Here is a 20475-nt window from a genome sequence, read left to right as displayed (position 1 = left end):
TTGTTTATATCTGTTGTTTTTAGACATACATGACAGTAGATTGTATTTGGACATATCATACATACATGGAGTAAAAATTTTTCTAATTAGGATTCTTGTGGTTATACATGAGTGGAGTTATAATTCTTGTGGTTATGCATGAGTGGAGTTACACTAGTTGTGTATTCATATAGGAGCATAGGGAAGTATGTCCGATTCACTCGTCTTTCCTATTCTCATTCCCCCTCCCTTTCTTTCATTCCCTTTTGTCTAATCCAATGAACTTCTATTCTTCTGCTCCCCACCTTCCTTGTTGTGGGTTAGTATTTACACATCAGAGAGAACATTCGGCCTTTGGTTTTTTGGGGATTGGCTCATATCACTTAGTATGATAGTCTCATTTACCTGCAAATGCCATAATTTTGTTCTTCTTTATGACTGGGTAATAATCCATTGTGTATATACCACATTTTCTTTATCTATTTATCTGTTGAAGGGCACCTAATTAGGTTCCATAGTTTGGCTGTTATGAATTGAGCTGCTATAAATATTGATGGGGTGCATGTCTGTAGTATGCTGATTTTAAGACCTTTGGGTACAAACAGGAGAATGGGATAACTGGGTCAAATGGTGGTTCCTTTTCAAGTTTTCTAAGGAATCTCTACACTGATTTCTGTAGTGGTTGCACCAATTTGAAGTCCCACCTTCAATGTATAAGTGTACCTATTTCCCCATATCTTTGCAAACATTTATTGTTACTTGTATTCTTTTTTTAAGGTATTTTGGAAGCAGAATTTATTCCAAATACATACATAATTCCTCTCCTCTTTGTTCAACGCTTGCACAGGAATGGAAGGAGTAGCTCAGTAAAAAGTAACAGATGTTTTTTCCCAAAAGATTTTGCTTTAGGGTTTATAAAAGTGGGTAGAAAATGGTAGGTATATGTCCCACCACAGTTTGGAAATTTTCCTCACCTATCCTAGACTTAAACATATTTATTGTAAATACTTTTATAAAAATTACCATTTGTACTTTTTTTTTGCAGCCATCTCTGTCTATCTTCAGAATGTATTCAGATTTGCAAACTGACACTCTATGCCCATTAAACAATTCCTGATTGCCCCCTTCCCTATCCTTTGACAACCATCATTCTTCTCCTAGACTACTTTTGGACTCAGTTTCTCTTTCACTTAATAAGAAGGAGGGTCTGTCTACTGTTGACCAGTGGGTTTGCTTCTTTACATACAAGTTATCTTGCATATGGGTGATTTGTGTTTATTTTAGAAAAAGAGGTGTAGACAAACTAGATGTGGGCCTCCTATCCACATCTCAGCAGCCCTGTGATGGATCTGCCCAATTCTTTCACATCAAAAAGTTGATGTTTCGAGCCATTTGCATGTTGTAGATCTGCCAGCAGGTTTCATAGATTTCCTGCTGTGGTTTGAGGCAAGTTTCTCATAGTATCTTCGTTGTTTAATGTCCTCACTGGGCCCATCTATGCTAAAGATTCTGTTCAGGGTCTTGTATGCACCTTCCACATTCCCTTCCTGTATCATCACAATCCTGGCAATGAACTTCATGGTGTTTTGCCATCACCCTGGATTTAAGTCTTCACTCTTCAGGACCGGGCAGCCTCAGAACAGGTTCGATCACAACCCGAAGCCATTACTTGTATTCTTGATAATTGCCATTCTGACAGGAGTGAGATGGAATTTGAGTGTAGCTTTTAATTTGCATTTATCTAATTGCTAGAGATTTGAACATTTTCTCATATATTTTTTGACCATTAGTATTTCTTTTTCTCTGAAGTACCTGTTCTGTTCCTTAGCCCATAGTGGGATATTTCTTTTTTGCTAGTTCCTTCCTATCTGAGGGGAATTTCATGTTCCAAGATCTCCAGCAGATGCCTAAAACTGTGGATAATACAAAGCCCTACATATACTATTTTCTTCTATTTATGTTTATACAAATTTTAGACCTTTTCCATCCTAACTGAACACTTATATGCACTGTGCTGAAACTTTTGCAGTTTGAGGTACAACATCAGAACTAGAATAACTTTCTTTTTCCTTCTTCACAATTTCACAAGCAAATCCCTTCTTACCATAGATCTTAGCAACCTCAGCACACAATCTTTTCCCCTTCTTTCTTACATAAAAAACTTTCACATTTTCACTGAAGGGAAGCATGCTAGAGCTTCTCTTTGACACGCCCAAATTGCCATTTTCACTACTTTTGCAATTTGGGGCCATTATTAAATGTAAAATAAGAGTAAAATAAGAGTTACTTGAACACAAGCACAACGAAACTACAACTTCCAATCTAATCATCCAGATTGCTGCTAAGATGAGTGGGCAAGCAGTGTACACATTGTAAATGCAAGAGACAATGACTCACACCTGCGCTGGCTGAAGTGGGACAGGGCAAGAATTCCTCATACTACATAGAAAGAGTGAACAATTTTAGATGTATACATTGTTGATTTCTGTAATTTTCCATTTGATGCTTGGACTGTGGTTGACAAGGGAACTGAAACCATAAAAAGTGGGACTGAGAATGAGGGATTGCTGTACTACACTCCAAATTACTTGCTGAATTTCTCTATAAAGATGTTTCTGGAGAGCTCAAATCCAATATTTTGAAAGCAAAGTCAATATCTGTATGACTTCACCAAGCATCCATCCCTGGCCAGCTCTTCGTCCTCCAATTCATATCCCAATTCTTCACAGCAGTGCTCCCTGGTCACTTGTGGGGAGCTATCATTCTTGGGAACTCTTGCTTCTCTTCCATTTAGCAGATCATAAAATTATGTATTCCCTCTCCAAAATGTCTTGACTATATCACAGTCTTTACATTTTTACCTTCTAATTCCAGCTCCTATAATTTCTCCTGCCCCTTACCTCTCCACTTTCTAGTTTACCTTGCACAATGCCTGCAGAATCTTCTTCCTAAATTACACATCTGCGCATGTCACTTTCCTGCTGAAAACCTTTTATCTGTTCCATCTAGTAAAGTGCGAAATCTTAGCATGACATAACAGGTGCATGATTATCTTGTTTGCCCAATCCAACAGCCTCATTTTAAGCATATTCCTCTTTACAACCCATGCTCTGCTATTCCATGAGAGAGTTGTCAATTTAGCAAATAAAACTACTAGATGTCCAAGAAAACAGCACCATTTGGAACATACTTATAATACCATGCCATTTGTTGTTTACCTGAAATTCAAATTTAACCAGCTGTTTTTTTTTTTTGGGGGGGGGGTTGTTTTGTTTTGTTTTTAAATCCGGAAGCACTAATCTGTACTGCACATTTAGAAACCCATATGATCTTGTTTGTAATGGTTGTTCTCTAAAAATGGAATTTTTCACTTTACTCTCTCACCTATTGACTCCTATCCATCCCACAGAGCTCTTAGCAATATGCAAGATACAGCAGCTTTCCTCCTGGGACTTGCTTTATCTAAACCCCTGTAGTGATGTGAACAACAACAAAACAAAACAAAACAAAAACTCCCCCCTGCTTTCTCCTGGAGTGCCCTTTATTACAGACAGAATTCTTTGTGATACAACCTAAGGAGATGGGGTGGAAGGAGGCATAAATTCTTGCCTACCATGATAATGCCAGGGTATTCGTTTTCATGAACTAGATTTTAAAAACTCACTGATGCAAGAGGTCCAGATTTATCTTTGAGGGACATCACAGAGAGTAAATCTCAGGGACAATGTTTGCTTGATCAAATGCTTAATGAGAGGGGGTCTAGCAGAAGCATCCTAGTTCCCCATCTTGCCTAGGAGAGAGTAAGGAAGAAGTCAGCAGAAACCAAGAGAAAGTCCACCCCTTCTCTGAAAAGACAGGGGCATTCCGTGGGGGAAGCTGCTCTACCTTGAGATACCAGAAGGACTGGACGCGGCTGAGTGTGGAGGAGGAAAGAGCCAGGTGACAAGGATGTAATGATTAAAGGAAGAGGCTTGGAGCGGGAAGCAGAGGGGCAGAGCCAGGGAGCTGAATCCCTCTGAAGGCCTGGAATGACCCAGTGTGCTCACATTTCTTGCTTCCTACTCTTTTTTTTTTTTAGAATTTTTTTGAAATATTTTTATTTTATTTATTTAGTGCTGAGGATCGAACCCAGGGCCTTACACATGTGAGGCAAGCACTCTACCGCTGAGCCATAACCCCAGCCTCTTCCTTCCTATTCTTAACTGGAATAGTTTGGGAGTAGTCACAAAACCTCAGAGCAGAAACAGGTACGTCCCATAAATGTAGAACACACACTTGGTACATAGAAAAGTGGGTGCGGCAGCATCTGAAACAAGAATAAAAAGACAATTTCCTTGTCCTGGTCATAATCTGACCTCCTCGAGGTAGGCTCTAGGGAAACTCAAAACATCTCTACACAGCAGGGCTGCAGCAGGAAAAGGGTTAATTTGATTCCAGTTCACACCTCCTCAGAAGAAGCTAAAAACACACCCAAAAAATCAGAAAACATGAAAACTGTCAGCCAGGCAACCCAATACAAATACTTATTACCCCCTGCCTCATTCTACATAGAAAGATAACTTGTTGAGGATTTCACAGGCCCACTGTGGAGAAAAACAACTGCATTAATGCATTAACCCATATTGGGCACGTATTGCTACTAGAGATAACAGAAACGTGTTTCTCTTCCCTCCTAGGAGCAGGCAGGTTTTTGTGTTCCTACACTTAATAGAACTTTGGGGCAGAAAGCAGGTTATCAGATTTTGTTTTACCACTGAAGAGGGTAAGTTGCTAGAGGAATAAGAGACCAAACTGATGAAATCATCAGCAAGCTTTGCATCTTAAGTCTGTTCTGTTTGTATTGCCTAAAAGAAGAAAATGAAAGAAATGAATGTTGCGTGTGCAGGATGTCGAAAAAGTGAGAACAACACTATCAGCTGATTGCCAGGAATCAAGAAGACAGTCAGGCAAAAGGGGACTCAAACCTGGTGAAATGTGACCCCTCTAACACTTCGAGACCTCACCCATGCTCACTGGTGGGTGTCCAGAAGGATGGGCCAAGACTGGAAGCTTAAGAAAGGCTGTTCATGGCTGTCCATGCCAGAGGAGAGGAGGTGCTACAGAAGCTACCTTCTTAGAGCACACCTCCTGGCCTCAGCAGAGAAGATCCAACTCTAGTGGATAATGGTATGGCTCTGAGCCCTGAAGACCTCTTTTCTAGAGAAGGTCTTGTTCCAGGTTGGACAATTCAAAAGGGAGGAAGAAGCCTTTTCTTCTCTGAAATATAGTTGCATTCACAGCCAACATAGGTCTGTTAACCCCTAGCTGTTCTCCATGGTCTTTTTCCACTCTATCCTGGTTTGCCTTCATAGAAGGCAAGGACCATAACAAACATAGTGCGTTTTTGAAACCCTTGCATCCATGTGTGCTGAGCACAAGGCAAACACTCTGTGAACATTGTATCCACAAACCAACTGCAATACAGCTGGTTTCCCTAGTGCTTCCTGAGTGCCTACTGTATCACAAGTACTCTGCTATGGTTAGGACAACTATGTAAACTGTGTAGTCTAGTGCTAGGTGAGAAATCTGGGCACTTTGTTCAAAAATTAAGAATTTCAAGTGTGTGGCCATTCTAAGTACGAGGCCCTGTGTGCAACCAATTGTACACCCATGAAGCCAGCCCTGGCCAGGAGCTTTACTGAGCTCACCACTAGTGCATGGGTAGGTAGTATTATATCAAGTTTACAGATTAAGAAACAGGCTGCGCAAATTTATGTAATTTACCAGAAATCATATCGTTGGTAAGGAATGGAGTTCATATTAAAACTCAATTCAGGGCTGGGGTTGTGGCTCAGTGGCTTAGTGCTTGCCTTGCATATGTGAGGCACTGTGTTCTAGCCTCAGCACCACATAAAAATAAATAAGCAATAGCTAAACTGTGGAACCAACTTAGATGCCCTTCAGTTGATGAATGGATAACGATATGTATATAAATGTGGTATATATACACAATGAAATATTATTCAGCATTAAAAGAGAATAAAATCATAGCATTTGCAGGTAAATGGGTGGAGTTGGAGAATATAATGCTAAGTGAAGGAAGCCAATCCCAAAAAAAACAAATGCTGAATGTTTTCTCTGATATAAGGAGGTTGATTCATAATGGGATTGAGGGGGAGGAGCATGGGTGGATTAGATGAACTCTAGATAGAGCAAAGGGGAGGGAGGGAAAGGAGGGATCATGGGGGTAGGAAAGATGGTGGAATGAGATGGATCATTACTCTAAGTACATGTATGAAGATACGAATGATGTGACTTTACTTTGTGTATAACCAGAGATATGAAAATTTGTGCTCTATATGTGTAATATGAATTGTAATACATTCTGATGTCATACATAACAAATTAGAATTTAAAAAAAGAAAATCTAATTTTAAAATAAACAAAATAAAAATATTGTGTCCATGTATAACTTTTATATATATATATATGTGTGTGTGTGTGTGTGTGTGTGTGTGTGTGTGTGTATACTCAATTCAAAGGTCTTTTAATTAAATCTCTAGAATATTGGTGAGGATTGCAAAAATGCAAAATTCCTTTGGTTCTAGTGGAGATTTTGTTAGTTTATGAAAAATTAATTAGAAACTCTGCTAAGTTTAGTCTCCTGTTGTCTTTGGTGAACAACCAGGGCTGGGATAAGAGTGACAAGAATGAGGCACTCACTTGCTCTGTCCCCTGATTTAAGGGGACACCAAAAACCTCAGGAACAAAAATAAATAATCAAACTTCATACAAAAATCTATGATGAACAAAATGTCAAAATTATAAATGAAAACAAGCTGGGATGACTTTTGCATTCTTTTGCAATGGGAACAGTCTATTTGCAATCCACCTGCAATTCCCTGTCCTGGGACCATTGGGTCCCTGCAGGACAGGTTTGTGAGGGTTGACAAAGGTGTGTGAACAGAGTGGTCAATGCAAAGTTTTACATACAACATGTTCTTTGATTATAGAACTTTTTATTAATTTTTTTCTACTTGGTTCAAAATATAGGAGGATATTTCAAGGAGCATATAGAGGCACATACTCTTCCTTTTGCCTTCCGCTCTAATATGACTTGGCCCAGGGCTATTGACAATTAATTGTAACCTTGAATATCAATGTACATAATGTCCCTGATTTATGGTAGACTCCACATAGGATCAAATTGGTGACATACTCCCACCCTACCATAGGATTTCGATTTCAACCCACTAGGCAGAATACATTACATTTGAAAGCACATATTCCATTTGAATAACAAAATGTACATGTGTCTCATCATTATTATTTTTATAAATGTTACATTAGAGCATCATCTTAGGTACCTTCTTTAAACCAGTAATAGTTGCCACTTTTCAAACAGTTCAAGACCTCTTACTTAAGCTGCCTGAACCTCAGGTTTATCATCTAGGTATAATCAAATGGCATGATAATTTGAATAACAAAGTGTCCTGCCCAAGTTATTTTTTAAACAAATAAAGAGACATCAAAAGTACCTAACTTACCTCTGCCTCAACAAAATTTTAAACATGATTGGGTCTTTGATCATTTTCAATGGGATTATTATATTTTTCTTAATTTTTCTCATTGGGTATGCTTAAGGAAGGAGTAAGAAAGAGAAGAAGGAAAAGTGTAGGGAGATAAATGGGTCCCTGAGCTGGAATTCCTCACCTAGAGGTGATGTGTTCCAATAGAAATAGAAACATTCCTTTCCATAGAGATCATGAGTCCATAAAAACACAAGACTTTCCACTGTACCAGTGCAATGACTCCATTTCAAAGGGGAATTTGTCCTTTTCCATAAGTGATTAAAGAGCATCATTATCAGTAGCACTATCATTCCCTATTACCACTGATCTTAGTGATGATATCTAACATTAATTGGACTTGTACCTAGAGAGTACTTAAAATATTTCAGGTACCAGGCCAAGAAATTTATTGGCATAATCTCATTTAATCCTCTTAGCTCACCTTAAGTTATTTAAACTCTGTAGATGAAAACATTAATGGGTTAAGTAATTTTTCCCAGGGCTTCACAGTTAAGTAGCATATCTGAGATTGAAGCCCAGATCTGTCTGAATACACTATGTTCATAATGTTTGCATTGTGATAGTTCAGATATAAGTTCTCTCCAACCCTATGGCATTTATGTTATGATCAGGAAAATTGGTTTGGTAAAGAGTTCAGATATTTTGAAATTCAGTTGTCATTAGGAGGCAGAGTAGTGGTGACACAATTCACAATAATAGATGATGATGATGATTTTTATTATTATTATTTTGGTACTAGGATTGAACCTAGGGTACTTAGCTACTGAGCCACATCCCCAGTCTTTTTCTTTTTATTTTGAGACAGGGTCATACTCAATTGCTTAGGACTTCGCTAAATAGCCGAGGCTGGCTTTGAACTTGTAATCCTCCTGTCTTAGACTCCAGAGCCTCTGGGATAACAGGTGTGTGCTACTGTGCTTGGCAAGAATAGATTATCTTTACTTTAGAATAAGCAGATAAAAACCAATTAACCAGACATAAAACATTATGTAAATGATGTTTTTTAGTTACTAGCTCTGATCCTTTAAGTAAACAAAAATGTTCATAGGATATTACAAAAGAATATACATAACATAGGTTCATTTTAATGTTTTCACATTGAATAATTTCAAAAAAATATTTTTCAAGAGCAAACCAGATACAAGTTCTTCACCCCATTCTTACTATAAACCAAAACACTGAACATCTCTGTTAAGCTTGGATCACAGACTCTCAATATACTTTATTATTCTGCACACATCTTATAAGACTAATTATACTTGCCATAGCAAGAAATATTAAAGAGTTCTGTATCTGTAAAGATTTGGTGGGGTGTACTGGGGATTGAACCCTGGGGGGCTTAACTATCAGCCACATCTCCAGCCCTTTTTATTTTGAGGCAGGCTCTCACTAAATAGCTTAGGACTTTGCTAAGTTACTGAGGTTGACTTTGAATTTGTGATCCTCCTGCCTCAGCCTCCTGAGTTCCTGGATTACAGGTTTGTGCCACTTTGCACATATTGTGAAGAATTTTATTTGTTTGACTCTTTTTAAGTTTAATTAAATTTTATTTGTTTAACTAAGAAGAGAAGATGAAGAAAACAAGCCTCTTGAAGTACTTCTGGGGCATATTTATTATATTTAGCTTTGTAATGTAAATGTTAAGTGAGAATTTAAAAGCATGGAAGGAAAGCCCTTTAAATCATGTTTGGTTAACATGTCTTACAGAATACAAGTACTGATAGAATTGTGGATTAAACATACTTCAAAATCCACATTTGGAAATTTCCAGAAACAACCTTAATTATTTTCCTTTTGAAAATAATTACTGATACAGTTTTTGGAATTCTGTAGTATATATTGTTTCCTAATAAAGAATTTCAGACTACTCCAACCACCAAGAGTTGACAGGTCCTGGGGAAGAATGCGGAGCTTACAGAAGTGCCAACTAGATGTTATTATAATACACATTCCTAGGCTCCAGTAACACTTGCAAACAGGCAAGAGTGGACTATTCGCACATCATGTTCTGACATCAATGCTTAGCTGCCAAGGATGATCACATGCAAACAGGTTCCTTTGCAGAAAAAAAAATGCTTGGAAGCATAGAGGATTCATTGAAGAAGAGCAGATGCCCAATGGCAGTGCCAATATTCATCAAGCATAGAAAAAAATATGTAAACAGACATTGTTGCATTAAAAAAGCATGACTATATTTTTCTGCTCTTAATATTCATTATTAAAATATGTAGATTACTCAGGATAAGGGAAATCTGCAAATCCTATCATATTCTTCTGTGAGAGCTCATCTTGAGTTTCATGATCCAGGATAATTCTTTAGGTTAAAAGTCCATACCCGTGTTCTTTGGGTAACAGAACTTCTTGGAGAAGACTTATTTTAAATTCATGACATGAAAGATTGGATCCACTGGAAGAAAAGCTTTATGAGGTCAGAAAGCTGTTTTCTTTTTTCTTTTTAACTGTTTAAGGTAAATGGTATAGTCCCAGCCCCTAAGGTACTTGGTACAGAATAAATAATTTTGGAGGAATGAATGAAATGATATCACTGTTTTAATAATGAGATGCAGAATATAATAATAGGAAGAACTTTTTAAGTCATAGTTTGATCTTGAAGCCATGGGCACTGAAATATGTCCTTGATTTTCTTCACAAAATTTTGCACAATGCAGGTCTTATCTGAACAGCAGTTATTTGACTCAGAATTTTAATCTCTATTACATGATGGTCAATGAAATCGGATACAAAATGTGAAAGGCCTACATAATTTACTGCAGGAAAGAAATGAAAACCTGTCTTCTAACACAGGCCATCATTTAATCACATAAGATCATTCAAACCGGCAACATCTCACCTTGCAACTCACATGCCCACATACTCTCGCTTGCAGTGCCCAAGGCAGCCTGGAACAAGGAGTGAAGCTCTAGATTACTGCTCTCCCCCCACTGGTTCCCTATTGCTTTTAAAGGAATTCTGTAGAATCTGACAAGAATGCAAGAAATATTTGAGGTTTCTCAGAATTTAGGGCAGAGAGGATGATTTCTCAGAGCCAATCATCAACTTAGATGTCATTTCCTCCAGGAACTTTCTGGATTCTTTCCAAGCTGGCCACAGCATCTTGCTGTCTGTTTCCATAATGCTTCCAGTTTCTCTCAAAGCACGTATATTAGTCAGGGTTTTCTGAAGACACAGAACTGGCAGGGTATGTACACAGATGTATGAGAGGGGATTTACTAGGGGAATTGGCTCATGCAATTATTGTGTCTGAAGAGTTCACAGCAAGCCACATGCAGGCTGGAGATCCTGCATTGCCAGTAGCATGGCTCAACCCAAGACAAAGGCCTTAGAACCAGAGAAACCAGTGGTGTGTCTCCCAGTCTAAGGCTGAGGGCTGGAGGCCACTGGTTTTATGTTCTGGAGTTCAAAGATTAGGTAGCCTGGAGTTCTGACATCCAAGGCAGCAGGAAAAGAAAACAAAAAGTCTATATCCCCTCTCAGAGCAGAGACCAGCTCACCTTCTGTATTTGCTCTCTCTGGGCCCCTGGCCAAGTAGATGGTATGATTCCCAACCACTCGTCTACTCCCAACTAGTCACTCAGACTCCCACGCTAATTTCCTCTGGAAACAGAAAATAATACTTTGCCAAGTTTCTAGGTATTCCTTAATTCAGTCAAGTTGACACTAAAAATAAACCACTCTAGCACTAAGTTTATATTGAGATTATCAGAGCAAACCGAACACCATCGCTCAGTTCAAAGCTTCTCAAAAATCCTTTCCTATTCCTCTTTAGCATTCCTCACAGTGGGTGGCACACCTGTAATACAGTGGTGCCCAATCAATGTTCACTCAGTTCCCTGCTCCTTCTCCATAGTCTTCTGAATGTCTGGATGGAGAAAAATTCAGTGTTTTTGCTAGAAATATCCCTAATACAGTAGCAGGTACTCCTTAAAAATGATTATTCAAAATTCTGTTTCACAGAGGACACAATTACTGCATTAAAGGAAACTTCTCTGCAATCTTCCTTCAAAGCTCCTGAGTTGGTGAGGTTACTGAAACCTAAACAGACCTAGCTTAAGGCAAATGAGGAATTTATTACAAAGATACTAACATGCCTCATGGAGCTCACATGAGCTAAAATTCCACAGTATGTACAACCAGCATCTAACTCTGTCAGGAAAATTATATCTCAGCTCTGTTCTTTATTGATTTAGTCTTCTCTTTGCTGACCAGTGTCCTTTGTTTTTCTTGTTCAGATGAAGCAAAACATAACTGTCAAAGCTTCAGAATGCACATTGTTTTTACTCCAAGGACCCAAAACAGACTGATATTGAGCTCCTAACTCCCATGGGAATGACTAATTGTTCTGATTTGAATGAGTACCCACCTTAGACTGACCAAATACAGCTGGAGGTGGAGTTCAAAGATGGGGTCTGGGTATTGGGCAGACAGTCCCATGGGTGCCCAACACACTTCAAATAATGCTCACTTCTAAAGAAAACCCATTGTCTAACTTCACTATATAAATGCATTAATGAATAATTCTCTAAAGTATAAAGTTTTTAAAACAGTAATGTTCAAGTTTATTTCTATTAATATTCCATGCTATCAATAGAAATTTTCCAAGTAGAAATGTTTGCTTTGTTTTAAAAATAAATGTATTTTATTACATGATATTATTGACAGTTTACATAAACAAAGTCATTTAATATATGCAAAAATAATTATAAAACACATTTTTAAAAGACAGGAAAGTACTTGAAATTCATCTTGACATCAGAATTCCAAAACACACCTTTAAAATTTTTAGTATCAAAGTGGAATTCCCAAGCCTGAGTTGGCTTGAGAGATTTATTGGTCAGACAACCTTGGTTCAGTAAAGAAGATACATTTATAGAATTGTCTTGTGTTTTAATTCAATAAGGGACATTTTTCCCAAACTCTTTTAGTATCAAAGAAGACTGGGGAAGAAAGAGGGTATGAATGACCCCTTTGGAGACTTTTGAAAATGTAGCACATATAACATGAGCAAATTGGATGTAAGCATGTGTCAAGGACAAAAATTAAGTCAGAAGAAAAAAATCAATTGTGAACATTGTCAGTTGTTTGAATTGGCTCTTATCCATAGGTGAACTATTTCTGTGTAATACATAGTCTCTGCCTTCCCTCACTCAAAACACTAGAAAAAGATATACAATTTCAGCTTTTGTCTGAATTCTCTGCTTTACCTTGGCTTTCGGATTTACATTGTAAAGTAAAATTTAAAAAGATTCTGGAAAAGAAGCTACTTGGCTGACAGTCACAAAATGCAGAAATTTGGAGACATTTTTCATTGGTTTTTGTAAGTGATTCTCCTAATTAATGTAGGAAGTTCCATGTTCTATGGAATATTGACTCAATGTTGATTTCTACTATTTGGAATTTAATGCAGTCTTTAGTAAAGCTATCATGGAGTTGAAGGAGCATTTGCAAGATGGTAATAGATGCTACATTCATGCACCAAAATTCACCTGAGAGCATTCACAGATGCTGTTGCTTAGAAGGACACAGAATGAGGGGTGTGTTCATCACTAATGTCTTCCGGGGGTCTGCAGTGCTGTCACTGATATTGACAGCCTCTTCTGGTGCTTTATATTTTATTGAGCATAAATACTTTTTTCAGGGCTTAAAGAATGTCAGGAATTTACTCTTCCACCTCTATTCATTATTCTAACTATGGGGTAAATCTGTTTGTTTTAATAATGTAAGAATTTATTCATGTCATTGACACTTTATAAAGGAGCAAAGAAACATAGTAAAATTCAACTCCACAGAAAGCATGATGATAACACCAACATTAGCTGGGAATCAGCCTTCTGTGTTCCTGCAGGAAAATGGCCTTGACATCTCAGAATCATAGCAAAATGCAGTGCAATATGAAATCTTATATCATTGAATGAGGTCACCGATGCAAAGTGACAAAAATGATCATTAAGAGCACCAACTTCAAATCTGGGTAAAGCTTGGTTCAAATCCAAGCTCCACCAATTCCTAACTCTAAATTTAGGTTAAATTTTTTAACTTCTTTTGGCTTCTTTCCACATCTGGGAAATAAGGATCTTATGTGTCTCACAGATTATTGAAAGGATTAAATAAAATAACATTTCAAATTCTTAGCACACAATAAGTATATGAAAATAGTAGCTTTATTAATTCAGTCCCTAAGATCTAAACTTCTTCCCACTTTTTTACGTAACTAATAATCCAGGTGACAAAACTTATGTGAAAATTTATTCAAATTCCCTTCTTATTGTTGTTATCTACTCAGGTGTTTTTCTCCCCAATTATAGACTATAATAAAATTATTATTATTAAAAACAATAATAAACAACACAAACTGAAGATACAAATAAAAAGTAAATACAATATTTAAAATTCATTTCAACTAGCTGTTTTCCTGAGACATGTTCTGTCCATTTTCAAAGGAGCAAGGCTTTTTATAACTTGCCACCAGCCATCAGCCTGTGAAAATAAAGAAAATAAGAGCAGCCATTTAAAAAAAAAATACACTATGTAATAATGACAATAATTACAAATATAAAGGTAGTATTTGTGGATTCAATTCACTAGGGTGGTCTTTGTATTAGATTAGTAGAACATTATAATTTCTCAACAGGCATTTATTGCATCCCATTGAGCATCTGGGATAGTCAGAGAAAGGAGATTCTTTGTACAGTTGAGAGGGCCATGGAAAGACTCTGCTCTCCTGCTGAAGGTGACTGAGAAAACCTGTGGCCCGATTGCTGCTGGTCTTTCCTGTGATCCAGAAGAACTGGCCAAGGATGAAGCCAACTCTTTGAACAGTGAGTGAAAGGGGAAAAATAATCTGTTTTCTTAGCGTGAGTCTCCGGTTTGACCAAGTGCAAAGCCTACCTTCCTCTGGGCTTCCATTCAAGTGAGTCAACACATGGCCTCAGTTTTAAGCCAGTCTGAGCCAGGTTTGATGTTATCCCACTAAAACTGTCTTGCTGAATTCTGCCAGTCCTGCTCCGTGTGCCCCCTAGCAGCTTTCTCTGTCTTGCTGCACATCCAGGGGGCTGGTCAGTACAGATTGCTCTCTGGATTCTGGTTGGACTCAGCTAATAGAAAGCGCCAGTGACAGATCTGAAGGCAGGAAGAAGTCTTGGATATTTAATTTGATGTTTCCTCTTCCATTGTTAAGGTCCCAGCAGTGGCTGTTCCTGCTGCATGGGTACTCCTCCAGCAAGCCTCTGGCTCTAGAGTAATTCTTACCCCAGCCTTACCAGGAAGGAGAAAAGCTCCCTGCCACCGCCAGACTCAGGCAGCCTCCACACCCCTTGGCGATCGCTTTCAACCTGCCCTCACAGCCCCCTCCACAAAATTTCCTGGGATTATTCAAGTGGATTTGTGATTCCTACTGAAATCCTGACTGATACATATAAAGGGCACTGGCATATGGTAAATGTTTAGTAAATATAAGTTAAAGATACCTCTTCCTTATGCCCCCCAATGAGGAAGAAAACGTATAATCACTAAGACCAAGCAGAATTAGAATGCCTGTCTCTTTGAGTGGTAACATTCAGAAGAAAACTATGACAGAGTATTTTATTTGCCTTCAGGTTTTAAGGGGAAAAAAGAATCCAAATACTTTTAGGTGTTTTTAAAAATAATCAAATTCCAACCATTGATTATTTGACATCTCACCACTTATACATCACTGGAATAGTTTCCCATCTACTTACTCTTAAGCAATATTAGTCTCTTGAATATCTTCATTTATAGGAGTTATATCTTTATCCAGAGCTTCCATTTCTTCTTCCTTCTTCTTTCTTTTTCGGTGTTTCCGAAGAGGACTTAGAAAATAATATGTTAGAAATTAATATGGGCCTGTTAGTTCATGTGAACACAAAATGATTCAACAAAAGTGTATGGTTTTTTTTCTAGACTGTTAAAGGTGGGTAAGGTGCTTTTTTTCTTAAATATATTGGATTTTCTTTTAAACTACAATAGGCAACAGGATGGTTTGAGTATAGTTGTCTAAACAGGAAGAATATGGCTCATTAGTGTTGGTGGAGAATAGTTGGCACAAGAAAACTTTTCAGGGAGCATTATTTAGTGTATAGAGAAGAAAAGGTAGAAACTTGGAACAGATATAAGAAAACAAGAGAGTGAACATAGCCTCTGAATTATTATTTAAACTTCTAGACAGTCCACCTTCCTGAAAGTACATTTCAAAATTCATGTTACAAAATAGGTTATTTCCCAGGTCTGCATAATTCTTTCTCTGCCCCAAACTTGGCATTATGAATATTTCTTCCTATCATAAAGTATATAAACTCAAAAGTAGTTTTTCAATTTTATAATAGAAGGAATTCTACATATCAACTGATTTAATATTTTTGTTTCACAGAAAACTAAAGTTCAAAGGTATTAAGAAATTTGCCTGAAGTCTCAAAGATACACAATGACAGAACCAGGACAAAAAGTCAGACTCTGCTGCTGTTTTTCTCCCATGAACATTGTGAGGAAAGGAATCATGAGACATGCACTTTGAGAGGGGAACACAACACAGAAGTAGATGCAACCATTTAGGGAAGCTGGCTAGCTCCTCAAGACAAGAAGACAACACTTACACAGAACACCTTTTCACCATTCTATGTGGTGGTGCTGCTGTGGCTAAAAAAATACAATAAAATAAAATAATTCAGTGCTAAGTACAGTGGCACACACACCTGTAATTCCAATGACTCTGAACGCTGAGGCAGGAGGATTGCAAATTCAAGGCCAACCTTGGCCATTTAGGGAGATCTTGTCTCAAAACAAAAATTAAAAAGGGCTGGGAATGTAGCTCACTGGTGGAGCACCCTTGGGTTCAGTCAATGCCCAGTATGAAACAAACAAACAAAAATCCTTACAGCAAGCCACTGTGCATCAAAGAAAAAGCATGCTGGTTCTTGACTCTCAAATTTGGGATTTAAAATGAAAAGTAGGGGAAAGAATGTAATCATTATTTAAAATAAATAATTACACATAAAATAAATAATTACACATATCTTAATGTGGCCAACCTAAAAATTTTAAAATAAAATTTGTTTCAAATTATAATACTTGTTTCCAATAAAATGATAAAAAATGTGTATCAGGGCTTCAATGTAAATAAATACTTCAATATTAATGATGGCAAGCATCAAAAATAGATTTATTTCAATTGAAGCAAAAGGGAAAGAGAAGGTAATAAAGAAGGAAGAAAAGAAGAAAAGAAAACAAAGAGCAAGATAATTAAAATTAAACTTAAAAAATACTTACTGACAGCATGTGCAGACACCAATGACTAAAATGATAAAAATGACCATAACTGCTATCAAACAAATCACCAAAATCTGTCCTCTATCTCCTCTTAGGTAAAACAAGTCAACTCTCTCACACCTTGCCCCAGTGTAGCCTTCATTGCAGCTGTCAAGATAAAACAAGAGGGTGACAAGGTAAAAATGCAAGACTTAGGAGTCTCCCCTTCTTCTTTGAAGAAACTAATATTGTTTTCATTACTTGAAATTCATAAGAACACAGTTCTTTAAAAAAATAAGAATAAAAAGTTGTCCTCCACTGTGTTCATGAGTAATTCTAACTTCTTCCCTTTACTGAAACCCTGTCACTTGAACATGATTAACATGTCTCATATACATAAGCAAAGATACTTGTGATTAGGACTTGTTTTTGAAGTTTTAATCTCTGCGTTTGGAGAAGTAGGAGATGATAAAATTCCCTCCATAGTATTCACTGTGCTTAAAAACCTCATAACAAGGAATTTTTAAAAATCCCCAGGATTTCCCATTTCATCCAAGGGCAATATTCATAATAGTTTCAGTGTGCCAAAGCACTCTTTAAAACAATTTTAAAATTACATTGTTTCATACAATCAAAGTGTGAAAGCTCCGAACCCAGGGTCCAAAAAAAGAAAGTTCCATACATACTACTTCTACAGAATCTCTCCTTCTCTCCGCCCCCTGTCCTCTCCTCCTCTTCCTCCTCTTCTTCTTCTTCTTGTCTTTCTCTCTCTCTCTCTCTCTCTCTCCCTCCCTCCTTCCATCCCTCCGTCTCTTTCTCTCTCTCCCCTATACTTCAATTCTAGTGTTACTACTTGGGAGGTATAGATCAGGGAATATTCTTCTATTACTCCTTTTTTATTTATTTATTTTTTTTGAGGTGGGGACCAGGGATTGAGTTCAGGGGCACTTAATCATTAAACCACATCCCCAGCCCTATTTTTTGTTTGTTTGTTTTTCATTTAGAGACAGAGTCTCACTGAGTTGCTTAGGGCCTTGCTAAATTGCTGAGACTGGCTTTGAACTCACAATCCTCCTGTCTCAGCCTCCCAAGCTACTGGGATTACAGGCATGTGCCACTGCACCCAGCTTCTTCTTTACTCTTGCATTCACCATCTCCCCAACTACTTCTCCCCGCCCAAAAAACACAACATGGCCTGTCCTGTCCTGTTCCTTCATCTGGTTTTCTGTGGCCATGGTTCCAGATCTGTTCACCATTCCTTCCCCTCCCAGAGTGGCCTCCTTTTAGTCCATGGCCTTCTTAAAGTGGAATAACCAAAGTCAACTAGCTCTCTAAGTGGGGCTAGCCCCCTTCAATCTTGCAAGTCTCTATCAATATAATCTTCATATGGTGTCAACTCAGCAAATGCACTAAGTCTGAGGTGACAGTTATGAATCTTTTACCCAGCTGGGACTCGACTAAGCAACACTAGATGAGAAACAGCTCAGTGATTTGTGGGTTACCCATAGAATTCTCTGACTTGTGACAGAGACTTAAAAATTACATAGAAATTTGTCTAAGGACATTTGAACCAAACTTATCTGTTGTAATATCAGTACCTTTCCATTAATAAATATTTCACCTTTATTCTCAGGTGCATTGGAACACAATATGAAGAATTACTTAAGTGTCAAAAAGATTAACTTCTGCACCTTGAAAAGATTTCTGTGCAACTTAAATTTTCCTTAAGAAAGGATTTATTGCCAAGGTATTCTAGAGCCTATGCTTGACAAGAGCTGAGGCAGTTAATTCCTGCAAAGCCTGTATTTCTCAAGTAAAGAGATCCCTTAATGCCAATCTTGTAACTGATACAGTGTTTCCAAATAAAACAAAAACACAAGCTCAGAAACAACCATTGATTGAAAGTTAAACTATGATGCAAGCAAAGGAGAAATATGTAATGTCACCTATGGCTGAAGGACGTAAAATTAGTGGGGGAGAATGGCCTCCTGCAGGATAGGTAGGTGACTTTACTCCAAGGTCCAAATACAAGGACAGCACTTAGAAATATCTTGAAATATCAAAAATATGTAGCACATAGGATTGAAAAGGTGTGGAAATTTCACTTTCATTTGCATGTAAGAGGAAGTTTTTAGTTTGAAGAATGTAATTAAATTTTGCAAATATGTATTGTCTCTTCCCAGTTAAATATTTCTTTAATAAATTTACTAAATATGGCATGTTTGTTTGTTTGTTTGTTGGTACCAGGGATTGAACTCAGGGGCACTTGAACACTAAGCCACATTCCCCAGCCCTATTTTGTACTGTATTTAGAGACAGGGTCTCACTGAGTTGCTTAGTGCCTCGCCATTGCTGAGGCTGGCTTTTAAACTCACGATCCTCCTGCCTCAGCCTCCCAAGCCACGGGGATTACAGGCGTGTGCCCTCATACTCGGTAAATATGGCATTTTAAAACAATAATCTTGCCTATAAAAGGCCCAACAATGACTTCCTTATCTATTACAATGTTTTTCTAATTATGAGCTCTGGGTTCAGTGGCTGAACAAGCTTGAACTGAATTTCTCAGTAAGTAGTGCTTCAGTATGTTGTAAGCCAATGAAGCCATGCTGGAAGGTCAAACCTTAACATGCTTATAATTGCTCTCATATCATATCAGTCTTCAGCTGACCAGTGACCTATTAGCTGATGGTCATTTTTAGCAAGAGTATTTCCCATATGGGAGGGGAAGAAGCCAAGGGAGCAAGATCTTAATGTTTACTAAGTCATGAATAAATGTTTATCAAATAAACACCTTATAAAATAAAATTGGAAAACTGAGAATAATTTTTAAAGATTCCACAACTCTCTAGAGGGACTGTAAAACCAGGCTTAGGGGGTCACTGTTCTGAAATAATCACCAGACACTGTTCCAAGAGATTGACAAAGTACGTACTAAGTCCATCATTATAACAAGCTCTGAAGTAGGGGTCATTATCAACCCCCTTCTGCAGGTGAAGAAACAGAGGTGCAGAGTCACTGAGTGAGTGGGACTGTGATTCCAACACAGGCAGTTGGGCTGCCAAGCTTACGGCCTCAGCAGCATGTAAATTAACTGTGCTGCATTCATAAATGAAAATTATATATCTGGAAACAAATTATCCACATTCCAGGAAAATATGGAGAAACTAATAGGGCATTTGAATTATTTGAAACACAACTTGTTTTTTTTTTGTGCATGTAAAAACTAGAGTCCATGATCTATGTCTATGATCACAAGTGAAAGGAGATATTTCTGGTTTCCCAAGATGATGCTGTCACCAATGGTAAGACCGTTTTTGTCTGAATTCATGCTATACCAAACCATGAAAGGTCAGTCCTAGGTTGGATATCTGTCCACTCATCTCAATGATTACGGAACGTTGACTCCACAATGTAGGAAACCACATAAGTGATTTTATGTATATTACTTGGCTTAATCTTCAACCCTTGAGAGGAAGGTATTTTTATCCCTTTTAATAAAAACTGAGGGGCTGGGGGGTGACTCAGTGGTACAGCACTTGCCTAGCATGTGTGAGGCACTGGGTTCGATCCTTAGTACCACATAAAAATAAATAAATAAAGGTATTCTCTCTCTCTCTCTCTCTCTCTCTCTCTATATATATATATA

At 37.7% G+C, this 20475-nt stretch overlaps 1 protein-coding gene and 1 pseudogene across 2 annotated transcripts in view; both read right to left on the bottom strand.

Moving 5' to 3' along the window:
• Positions 1-1308: 1308 nt before the first annotated feature.
• On the bottom strand, positions 1309-1559 carry LOC107153663 (annotated as a pseudogene).
• An 8396-nt stretch (positions 1560-9955) lies between these two features.
• Btc (betacellulin) overlaps positions 9956-20475 on the bottom strand; it is a 54193-nt gene continuing 43673 nt past the window's right edge. Inside the window, exons 4-6 of one of the 2 annotated variants that reach the window (XM_015499170.2) lie at positions 16851-16997; positions 15287-15397; positions 9956-14045 (exon numbers count right to left, since the gene is read on the bottom strand). In XM_015499170.2, the coding sequence (XP_015354656.1) occupies positions 15289-15397; positions 16851-16997 (256 nt within the window). In that variant the 3' untranslated portion in view covers positions 9956-14045; positions 15287-15288. The remainder of the gene's footprint in view (positions 14046-15286; positions 15398-16850; positions 16998-20475) is intronic. The other variant, XM_048784842.1, reaches the window with a different exon arrangement.

This window comes from Marmota marmota, unplaced genomic scaffold (assembly GCF_001458135.2).
Source record: "Marmota marmota marmota unplaced genomic scaffold, marMar, whole genome shotgun sequence".
Taxonomy (NCBI): domain Eukaryota; kingdom Metazoa; phylum Chordata; class Mammalia; order Rodentia; family Sciuridae; genus Marmota; species Marmota marmota.
The sequence above is the reverse complement of the archived record's forward strand: the minus strand, read 5'-3'. Positions and strand labels throughout refer to the sequence as shown.